Here is a 12,683-nt window from a genome sequence, read left to right as displayed (position 1 = left end):
CTTGTGGAACACCAGCATATATATTCAAGAAATTGGAACATTTACCATCTATGATAACCCTTTGCTTCCTACCCTGAAGATAACTTCTTAGGAGACTTAGCTCCTTGCCTACAATACCATAATATTCAAGTTTTTTACATAATATCTCATGCGAAACCAAATCAAAGGCCTTGCTCAGGTCTATTAGACTGGATCCTACCATACATTTCTCCTCAAAGCATTGCAAGATTAGGTCCACAATTTTTTCAACCGCATCAATTGTGGAGTGATTAGGTCGGAAACCATACTGGTAGGGATACAATAAGCTGTTATTCATGAAATATTCATATAATTGTATAAGCAGGCAAAATTCTATAATTTTACTGATAATAGGTATGAGAGAAATCGGTCTGTAGTTCGAAGGGTCATTATGATCTCCTTTCTTTAGAACAGGTGTGACTTTGGACAACTTCAGACAATCAGGGAAGCATCCCATGACAATAATCAGGTTTATAATAAACGTGAGGGGAAGCAGAATAACGTCAGTTATCTCTTTAATTAAATAATTAGAAATTCCATAGAAATCTTCACTACGGGAGTTACTCATTCTATTCACAATTGCTTTAACAGAAATCATATCCACTGTCTTCAATTTAAAGTTATATTTCGATTTAGGAGCTTTGATCAAAAATTCTAAAAATGATGCTTCACTTTGTTCCTGAACCTCATTTTGCATTGTATTCGATATATTAGAAAAATGCTCATTCAAAACGTCAGGAGGGATTGTAATTGGCTTCTTGAAGGTTTCAGTATAAGTTTCTTTTTTTACAATCGACCATGCAGCTTTACATTTATTGTTTGCTTTTTCGATAAATTTACTATTATTTATTATTTTGGCTTCTATCAACTTTTTTCGGTAAAGCTTTCTTACATTCTTATAAATTTTTCTATCATCTTCATTTAAAGTATTTTTAAATTTACTGTAGGATGTCAACAGTAAAATGTGTAATTTTCCAAGTTCAGGTGTGTACCAGTTTGTCACAGATTTTTTCTTGCTTCTACTTTCGAATGACAATCTAGGACAGCTGCTATTCAAACACTCCACTACAATACTTAAAAGAGCTTCAGCTGCCTCATTTACATTATTATTGGATTTGTAAACTTTTTTCCAACAAACATTCACAAGAGACTGTTTCAAATTATCCAACTTTTTCTCCGAAAATAACCTGATAGAAATTGTTTTTCCAGGGCTTTCATCAATTTCATTGCACTTATTTGGAGATGATAGCTTATTTTCTAGATTAAAAGATACACAAACACCCGCATGGTCCGATATCAAACCCTGTTCTAATTGAGAGACTTGAACGTATGCAGCAGAAACATTACTAATTACATTATCCAGACATGATTTGAACCTAGTTGGAGAAGAGTTTGCACAATATAAATCGAATGATCTCAACAAATTCAAGAAATGTTGAGTACTAGGTTCTAGGGTTTTTATTATATCAACATTGAAATCGCCTGCCAGTATTAGGTATTTGAAGCCTTTAATCCTATTGGTAACAAATGTTAATAGCCGCTCTAAATTAGTGATAAACTCTTCAAAATTAGAGCTTGGAGTACGATAAAGACTTATTACTAGGGCATTCCATTTGTTAAGCCTAATAGCTGACGCCTCACAACTAGTCTCACAACAATAAGATGATATGTCAATGTGTTTAAAATCTAGCCCTTCTCTAACTAAGATCGAAGAACCCCCATAAGGAGAACGTCGACAATAGAAGCTAGCCAAAACAAAATTTTGAGGAACATAGAAGCAAATTTCCTCCTCTCTTAGCCAGTGCTCACTCAGGCAGATTACCTCAACTTCCCTTTTATTTATAATAGCCTCCAGTTCAAAAAGCTTCATTCTTAAGGATTGAATATTCAGTGACCATACTATTAAATTTCTCTGAAGGTCCTGTTTTTTGCATTTAGAAATTGGTAGATCGCGAAAGATTTCAACAGGACCAACAATTAGTTTTCCGAGTAGCATTCTCCATACCCTAGTTCAATTACTCTTCTATTATCAACTGAACACTTCATTAATTTGTCAATCTTATCAGCCAGTGCCATCTTCCCTTTCCTATTTAGGTGAAGGCCATGCCTGGTAAACATATCTCTTTGCAGGTCTGAGATATCAATAACCCTCACATTACTAAATTTCCCACACAATTTTTTTATTTTACCATTTATTTTTCTAATTTCAACATTAACACAAGACCAGTCAGGCAGGTCATGTCTGACTGGAATTGTAGATACTAAAACATTAGTGAATACCAACAACTGCAGAACAGTGAGCAGACCTCTCAAAAATTTGGCAGACTGGTTGCAATATACATCATTGGCCCCTCCCATTAGCACAACATGGTCATCACTGGTCATATCAGCACTATCACTTTCAACATTACGGGCAATCGGGCTTAATTTTGCACCCGGCATAATAAACCCACTGACTGAATTAGATTTGCCTGAATCCACACTGTTGAGATAGTGAACCAGGTCACGACCGTGACTGTCACTGAAAATTTTAATCTTATTTTTGTTCCGCTTACCAAGATCAGTATTTGTTAATTTCTTCTCAACAGAACTATTTTTAGTTTTAGAAGTTCTTACCTGTCTAGAAACTGAGAAATTATTATGAATGTCATTACAAATTTGTGCCGTACCCTGAACAGTATTTTCTGAATTTCTACATTCTAGTAATCCTAACGACTTGCTAGACATTGTTTTTGGTTTCAGTATCTGACATAAATTACAAAGAATCCTCCATCTATAATTGGCCGCATTAAAATTAGAATCAAAAGAGAGACCCTCTGTTAAATTAGTTATACTGTTTTTTTCACGAAACTTGAACACTTCCTCAAGGAAAAACAGGGCGAATACTCCACAATCATAGTTGTTGTTCTGGCGAGGACAAGGTATATAAGCCAACCTATCTGAATCAAAAATCGAACTTACTCTCCCTATCAGAGCCTCCGCATATTTATCATTGAGTTCACCCATTGAGTCCAGCTTAAAAAACACCTTACCAATTTTATCAAACAGCACAATGCTCCAATGTGAACCACACCAACCATCCCTAGTACTGGAAGGCTGATTATCATTCACCACAAAAGCAATTATATCATTTTTATAGACAATTTCCTTAAGGAAGGACAAATCTGCGTTTTTATCATTAATTATCATGCTAGTTATCGCTGGTAGAACAACATAATTTTTACCTGAAAAAGAATCAATCAAATAGTTACAATAACAGTCCATATCCGTATCAGTCAGAAGTTCATTTTTAAGAAAATGACTAATCCGATCCATAAGTGTAGCCTCACGAGAAGACGTCTCCTCACTCTCAACTCCCGCAGCCCGCACTCGCGATTCACTCGCCGACACCTCCATCAGTCGAAAGTCGAGCTCCATCGAACGATTGATCGCCGCACTCCATTGCTCCTCGAGAACTTTTATCCTATCTCTCAACTGTAGATTCTCAAGCTCCAAGGCAGATTCATGGGTTGTTTGAGACTTATCACAAATATTAGAATCATTGAAATTGATCTCTTTGCCAACATTAGACGGAGATAATAGCAGCGACTCCTCGTCGGTTTCAATAGATGATATAGCCAGACTATCATGTGTATGCGACCCATTAATTTCTCGAATAATAGATGCACTGCTATTTGTCTTTATCGATACAGAACAGTTTTTGACAAGGCAACGCCAGGTAATATCACCTTTACTTGTGCAAGATCCTTTTCTAAATTTAACATTATTATATAAAATAGCAGGGTTGCCCTTTGACGTTTTGCTCTTTTCTATTGTCGATTTCATATTAATCTTACTCGATTTCACATTCATTGACTGTTTATTTGTTTCAATCGTATAGAGCTAATTCGCATACAAGGAAAAACAATAGAATTTTGATTATGCTTATCAAAAGAGTCAAAGGAAGAGTGAGTCAAAGGAGATTAACAGCGCCAAGAGGGCCTTCAAGGCAGGAAACAATTTGGAAGCCCGTGGAAGGAAAGAGTTGGAAAAGACCAAGGATAGTAGCAGACAATCACACGCAAAGATAAGCAAAATTGAAATTCTTTTCCGATTAAGTAAATTAATACGAAGAGAAAGTGACCCGGTGCGTATATTTAAGTATTGGCGCGGCCGGTTTACCGTAGTTATCGTTGGCGTAGGTCAGTTCAGATCAGCTGTTTCGGAATCAAAAGTTACTAACATTCCGTTGTCAAAATAACCAAAAACTCCGGCTACCAAGTATACAATTTACGCCAGTCTATATCTATAGATAGAAACAGAAAGGCCGCTCATCAAATTACCAGCCAGATAAGAGCAAAAGCCTAGTCTCTAGCAAAAACAAGCAGTATTCTCAGTCGCTTGTCAATCAATCTATCACTCTCTCCCTCCTTAATCAGTATACACAAGCACAGACAATCAGAACAGAACACTGCCGAAAAACAGTTTGTCACAGTTTAAAAATGAGGTTAGAAACCCTCAATCGCGAATAAAGTGGATATCACAAGTCTTTACTTACAGTTCACAGGGTCCAAGTGTGATTATAATATTGAACGGCACTATTTGGTTAGTATGATAAAATCTAAAACACTTAATTATTCACTTTAACTGGTAAAATCTCTAATAAATGAAGAGCTACTCATAATGTCAACTTCCCTGTACCTGCGCATGCGCAGTTCTCCTAGTATGTGACTCGCGCGTAATTCTTCCTTATCACTCTTGCAAAATTATCACGCTCCGCTTCGCGTCGCGTGATAACTGTTTTGCGCGAGCGATAAAGTCGCGCATTACGCTCTTAATACTTAATACATGAATAGCTATTAATGATCTTGGGTTTTTTTATCAAGGTTTATAGTCTAATGATAATAATTATAATGCATTTACGCATTACAAATTCAAATTAATTGACCGAGCGAAGTGAGGTCTAAGATTCAAGTCAACGGTCTGGCATTTCTCTTAATGTTTAAATGATTATATTTTGCGCATTTACGGCGAAACGCGGTAATAGATTTTCATGAAATTTGACAGGTATGTTCCTTTTTTAATTGCGCGTCGACGTATATACAAGGTTTTTTGAAATTTTGCATTTCAAGGATAATATAAAAGGAAAAAGGAGCCTCCTTCATAAGCCAATATTAGAGGAAAAATCAGACTAGAATATTATTCATCATAAATCAGCTGACAAGTAGTGATTACACAGATGTGTGGAGAAGCCAGTCTATTGCTGTATTTCCATAAGGTCTATAGTTTCAATTAGGCCGGTTACAGAGCTCGACCGACCGTCAGTGCGTACGTCAGTCGCGCTTGTCTTTTCCATTGATATTCCATGTATCCGTACAGAGTTGGACTGACGGCACGCATGCGCACGGACAGGACCATGCGTTTTATACAGCGTACGAAGACCATCGGTCGAGCTCGTGCGCATCCGTTCCATCGGTCGACTGACGCGCTATTGAAACAAATAGAATCTTTCAGAACTGTACTGATCAGTAGCCCGATCGCAACATAACCAATGTGCTGACTCCTCTGCCCGACAATCAGCTGATATTGAATTGAATAGCATAATGAATGAATTCAATTAATAGTGTCATATTTGAATTCAGAGTTTTGCTAAACATTTCTTCAATAATTTCTAAATTTTTTATTGAAAAAATTATATATTATTAATATTATCTACATTTATTTGATCCTTAGCTTAAAGTGACTGCAAGTATTCCCAATGGTGATACAAGCTCGAAATAACTCATCAAAATTTCTGATGAAGATTCTGAGGTAGTTGAAAAATGTATCTTCACCCCAAGCAATTATATATATAATGGTACTAAATTCCCTTTGGAATGCTCTTTGGGCGACCATCGGGTGAACTTGATATCTACGTCTTTTAATCTTTCGTTTACGAAGATAATAAGCTGCAATTAAACAATCTGTAAAGGCGTCCATTTTGTGAGTCAGAAAAACTGATGTATGGTCAGGATGGTGCACACGCACTGACGGTCGGTCGAGCTCTGTAACCTGCCTAAGATTCAAGTCGACGGTTTGGCATTTCTCTTAATATTTAAATGTTTATATGTTGCGCATTTAAGGCAAAACGCGGTAATAGATTTTCATGAAATTTGACAGGTATGTACCTTTTTTAATTGCGCGTCGACGTATATACAAGGTTTTTGGAAATTTTGCATTTCAAGGATAATATAAAAGGAAAAAGGAGCCTCCTTCATACGCCAATATTAGAGTTAAAATCAGACTATAGAATTATTTATCATAAATCAGCTGTTTAGTGGACTATAATACTACCCGTTCAAAAACATCGAACATCTTGAAATTGTATGTTTCCATCAACGTTGTAGACAGTTGCAGCCAGACCTGATAACAGCGCTCACACTCACATTCCGGGACGACACGTCACGGTAGGATAGGACAGAAAGTTCTATGTTTATTTAGGTTTTTCTAGGTATTTTAAATTCATAAATTATTCATTATTTTTTGAAAATACATAACAGGTCAATGTAACTTACTGAGCGCGAGGTCTACTGTTTACAGAACTACTAGTTAATTTAGTTTTTTAACTTACCATATTAGTTCACTTCCCATTTTTGATTCGATAATACACCTAGAGAATTTATTATTATTGACAAGTGGTAGAAATTTTGATTTTAGTGATGCTGTTAGAAGGTCGAAAAACCACTTGAGTGCCCGATAATGTGTTCAAATTAAAATTTCGTTTGAATTAGAGAAAAAAATTGAGCAGAAAATTTACATTAACAACTTTCACATAACTCACATAACAACAAGTTACATCATAACAACTGGCTGTGATTATCTATCACTATTATCAACCATCACAATATATGATTATTATATGATCTCTGAAGGCCAAGCCATGCGGAGCGTTTTTCCAGGCGTTCACGAACGAGTCGGTAGGGCAGGAATTTTTCCGATTGGCTTACTCTTACAATATTTAAAAAATATTACAAACTAGCCGTCAGGCTCGCTTCGCTCGCCGTATCCGTCTAGCCAGGGGGCTCCGCCCCCTGGACCCCCGACTGGATCGTCCAAGAATGAGATCAGCAGGCTCGCTTCGCTCGCCTGCATTTTTTCATTTTTATCATATTATAATAGGACAATCCAGTCGGGGGTCCAGACTAAACGTCTGGCTAAACAGATATGGCGAGCGAAGCGAGCCTGATGGCTAGTAATATAATATTCCCAGGATTGAAGTAGCAGTGCCCAATCAATTTTTCCGCGATAAATGCATTTAAATCTTCAACTTGGTGCCAACCTAACAAAGTCAACTCAACTTAATGCCACCTGACAAAATTATTAATTTAGTTGCCAGTTAACAACTGTTTCGAAGAGGTACTCTATCTAGATTATAGTTCTATAGTAACATATGATATGGAAATTCCAATTATAATTAAGAGATTGGGAGAAAAAGAATATACATGCTAAAATACGAACTTTAAACCCTTAAAAACAACCCTTAGAGTTAAAAGATTTCTTAGTGCGCCTCTAAAGGGCCAACTGAACATACCTACCAAATTTGAAAGTTTTTGGTCCGGTAGATTTTTAGTTATGCGAGTGAGTGAGTGAGTGAGTGAGTGAGTGCCATTTCGCTTTTATATATATAGAAGATAACAACAAGTTACATCATAACAACTGGCTGTGATTATCTATCACTATTATCAACCATCACAATATATGATTATTATATGATCTCTGAAGGCCAAGCCATACGGAGCGTTTTTCCAGGCGTTCACGAACGAGTCAGTAGGGCAGGAAGTTTTCCGATTGGCTTACTCTTACAATATTTAAAAATCTGGTGTGGTACACTCACACAACTTTCCTTGCTCATTGAACTGTAAGCCTCATTCTTAGACGAGAATAATTTAGGGGAATAACATAATGACGATTGGCGGCAAAATATTTGCAACTACGATCAGACTACTTTATATGTGTATATATAATTGTTTTCAGAGTACTTTTTCCTTTGTGTAAATTGTGAAATTCGATGATTTTTTCAAAAGTCGTCAAAACAGCTGTTCTACAGATGAAATATCTTGACTATGACTGTGTTCTTTTTATAAACTGCTCTACCTACCTACCTCATGCACTAGAAGGAGGTTACAACGTCCATTTCTCAAGGATGGGGTGGACCCCCCATTAGTTTTCCAGGGAAAAGACTCATGCCAGTTGATAGAGCTGATAAATTACTAAACAGGGAATGAATTTGAAAAAAATCGGTCTAGTAATTTTTGAGAAAATCATGGTTTTTTAGTAATTATCCGCCATTTTTCTCAAGAATATTACCTTAAGTTTCAAATTTCAAGTCAATCGGTTAATTAGGAATGGAGTTATCGTGTTCACAGACTTACACACATACACACATACACACACACACACACACACACACACACACACACACACACACACACACACACACACACACACACACACACACACACACACAGACACACACACACACACACATACATACAAACACACACACACACACACAGACCAACACTCAAAAATCATGTTTTTGGACTCAGGGGATCTTGAAACGTATAGAAAACTTGAAATTTGGGTACCTTAATTTTTTTTGGAAAGCAATACTTTCCTTACCTATGGTAATAGGGCAAGGAAAGTAAAAATATTACAAATTAGTGATTTGGGTCGGCGTTCGGGAATCAGCTGATAATCAAACAATATGAGGTGACATTCACTTGTGTTAATACTCCAGAGCTGTTGATCTGTTGATCTCCTATATATTCTACTAGTAGTTCTGTGAACAGTAGACCTCGCGATCAGTAAGTTACATTGACCTGTTGTTATGTTTTCACAAAAATTAATAAATAATTTATCAATTTCAAATGTCTAGAAAATTCTAAATAAACATAGAGCTTACTGTCCTATCCTACCGTGACGTGTCGTCCCGGAATGAGAGTGTGAGCGCTGTTATCAGGTCTGGCTGCCACTGTCTACAACGTTGATGGAAAGATACATTTTCAAGATGTTCGATGTTTTTGAACGGGTAGTATTATAGTCAACTGTCTACTAACGTCGATCTTAGACCAGTTATAGAATAGACACGGCCCATTGTATATTCATACTGAAAGTCGATGAAGCCAACATCTACTGCCATTTCACCATATCGTGACGTCAGCTTCGGATAGAAAACAATGTAAACAAACTCTGCAGAAAAGTTTTCTATCCGATGCTGACGTCACGATATGGTGATATGGCAGGAGATGTTTGCTTCAGAGGCTAGACTTTCCAGCGTGTCTATTTATTATATAACTGGTCTAAGACGTCGATGGAAAGATACATTTTCAAGATGTTCGATATTTTTGAACGGGTAGTATTATAGGCCACTAGACAGCTGATTTATGATGAATAATATTCTTAAGTATGATTTTTACGGTAATATTGGCGTTCAATGGAGACCGCTTTTCTAAATCAGCTGACAAGTGATTACACAGATGTGTGGAGAAGCCAGTCTATTGCTGTGTTTCCATAAGGTCTATAGTTTCAATCAGGTACTTGTGGATGAGAATACTGCGTGAGGTCTACTGTTCACAGAACTACTAGTGAATAGATAGATCGATAACCTGATAGATAGATAAATAGGTAGATGACTACCCAAGAAAAATCTCACAAACTGGAGAAATTGACAAATTGAGGGACTGGAAGTTTGGCACTCTAAAAACTTGACTTACTGAATGCTGATGGATTGTAAACTTGACGTACGGTACTGAAATCTTGGAGAATTGAAAATAGGCCTTTAACCATCCCCGGCACATTGAGAATCTATATGCAGAATTTCAAGTTAATGAGTTGAGTAGTTGAGTCTGATTTTTACGGTAATATTGGCGTTCAATGGAGACCGCTTTTCCTTTTGTATTATCCTTGAAATGCAATATTTTTCAAAAACCTTGTATATAGCCTACGTCGACGCGCAATTTAAAAAGGAACATACCTGTCGAATTTCATGAAAATCTATTGCTGCGTTTCGCTGTAAATGCGGAATATAAAAACATGAATATAAACATAAAGAGAAATGCAAAACCATCGACTTGAATCTTAGACCTCACTTCGCTCGGTCAACGAGGTTTTTGGAAATTTTGCATTTCAATGATAATATAGAAGGAAAAAGGAGCCTCCTTCATACGTTAATATTAGAGTAAAAATCAGACTATAGAATTATTCATCATAAATCAGCTGACAAGTGATTACACAGATGTGTGGAGAAGCCAGTCTATTGCTGTATTTCCATAAGGTCTATAGTTTCAATCAGGTACTTGAGGATGAGAATACTGCGTGAGGTCTACTGTTCACAGAACTAGTAGTTGTAATCTGGATTAAATCCGTATCAATTCTCGTTTGTTGTCATGTGTTTGAGTTTAAGCCACCAGCTGATTAAAATCAGTTTAAGCTTTGACTGTGCTAACGGCCCTATATGAATTAAGGCCGGTTTCCGAGATCAGGATTAATTAAGCCAGGATTAATTGAGTCCAGTCTCTTCTCCACCTGAGTCGCCTAAGTGTCAGTTGATCCTAAGTATGAATAAGAGCCGGTCTGCTGTAAAGAGCTGCGTTTCGCTGTAAATGCGGAACATAAAAACATGAATATAAACATAAAGAGAAATGCAAAACCTTGAATGTTAGACCTAACTTGAATGTTAGACCTCACTTCGCGTGGTCAATAAATAGTAATTATTTCAATTTTGATATTTCAATTTGAAATAATTTTATTTTTGTTTTGCAGGATAGTAGAGGTGCACCCAGCTCTAGCCGAGGTAGCCAATCATATTGTGGCATCTGTGCACGAGGACTGTGCCCAGGGGGGGAGGCAGTGGAGGCATTCTGGGGCCAGGACTAGGAGGGGCAAGTGGCGGCGGGGGAGGAGCAAATGGTAGCCAGTCAGCTGCCCCCGCCTCTGGGTACTCCTATTCTCTGGAGGCACTCAGTGATGATGATGAGATGGACTCTTCTCAGGTAGATAGATAAATAAATTAATAGTTCTGTGAACAGTAGACCTCACGCAGTATTCTCATCCACAAGTACCTGATTGAAACTACAGACCTTATGGAAATACAGCAATAGACTGGCTTCTCCACACATCTGTGTAATCACTTGTCAGCTGATTCATGATGAATGATTCTATAGTCTGATTTTTACTCTAATATTGGCGTATGAAGGAGGCTCCTTTTTCCTTTTATACTAGTAGTTATGTGAACAGTAGACCTCACGCAGTATTCTCATCCACAAGTACCTGATTGAAACTATAGACCTTATGGTAATACAGCAATAGACTGGCTTCTCCACACATCTGTGTAATCACTTGTCAGCTGATTTATGATGAATAATTCTATAGTCTGATTTTTACCCTAATATTGGTGTATGAAGGAGGCTCCTTTTTCCTTTTATACTAGTTGTTATGTGAACAGTAGACCTCACGCAGTATTCTCATTCACAAGTACCTGATTGAAACTATAGACCTTATGGAAATACAGCAATAGACTGGCTTCTCCACACATCTGTGTAATCACTTGTCAGCTGATTTATGATGAATGATTCTATAGTCTGATTTTTACTCTAATATTGGTGTATGAAGGAGGCTCCTTTTTCCTTTTATATTATCCTTGAAAAGCAAAATTTCCTTAAAAAACCTTGTATATACGTCGACGCGCAATTAAAAAAGGAACATACCTGTCAAATTACATGAAAATCTATTACCGCGTTTCGCCGTAAATGCGCAACATATTAACATTTATACATTAAGAGAAATGCCAAACCGTCGACTTGAATCTTAGACCTCACTACGCTCGGTCAATAAATAAATAATATCAGTAATTACATCCTAGTAATTTCCAACTGAAGGCTGGCTGGCCGCTATGGCTTCTTCCTATAAAACTTAGACCAGTTATAGAATAGACACGCTGGGAAGTCTAGCCTCTGAAGCCAACATCTACTGCCATATCACCATATCGTGACGTCAGCATCGAATAGAAAACTTTTCTGCAGAGTTTGTTTACATTGTTTTCTATCCGATGCATTCTTTGGTAGAGAGTTAGTGGGGAGGATATTTTTAATATTCTTCCCAAAGAATGGACATTGATATGTCCAAAGCTCCGCCAATTTATGTAGATGCATAACAATATGATTATTATCTATAGTTATTATATTACAAATTGCTTTTTCATATCATATACAGTTCAATAGTTATTTTCTTAGTCTATATTATGTAAATTCATCTATAACTTTGCTGTATTGTAAGCTATTGTATATAAGTGTATAAGCCAGTATATATTGTAATCTACATAAATAAAGTACTCAATCAATCAATCAATCAATGCTGACGTCACGATAAGGTGATATGGCAGTAGATGTTGGCTTCATCGACTTTCAGTATGAATATACAATGGGCCGTGTCTATTCTATAGCTGGTCTAAGGTATAAAATGAGCGCTGCTATCCAGAGATAGCAAGGGTGGTGAGTTTGGTGTAAGGGTAAGCATTCCTGACCGGCAATTAGGAGGTACTGGGTTCAATTCCGGGCTGACAAATAATTTTTGAATAGTAGCGCTCATCGAATTTCCATCTAGCTGTTTATCCCGTTGTCAATATTTGCAGTAGCAGAAGTCTTCGG

The 12,683-nt window shown here is 37.0% G+C and overlaps 1 protein-coding gene across 1 annotated transcript in view; it reads left to right on the top strand.

Annotated features, from left to right (window-relative positions):
- The window catches only part of LOC111054738 (ubiquitin-like protein 7), a 46,311-nt gene that overhangs the window by 15,376 nt on the left and 18,252 nt on the right, over positions 1-12,683 (top strand). Inside the window, exons 5-6 of the mRNA XM_039435946.1 lie at positions 10,801-10,884; positions 10,952-11,030. Coding sequence (XP_039291880.1) covers positions 10,801-10,884; positions 10,952-11,030 — 163 coding nt within the window. The remainder of the gene's footprint in view (positions 1-10,800; positions 10,885-10,951; positions 11,031-12,683) is intronic.

This window comes from Nilaparvata lugens, chromosome 9 (assembly GCF_014356525.2).
Source record: "Nilaparvata lugens isolate BPH chromosome 9, ASM1435652v1, whole genome shotgun sequence".
NCBI classification, from domain to species: Eukaryota; Metazoa; Arthropoda; class Insecta; order Hemiptera; family Delphacidae; genus Nilaparvata; species Nilaparvata lugens.
Note: the sequence above shows the minus strand (reverse complement) of the source record. Positions and strands in the feature narration are given on the sequence as shown.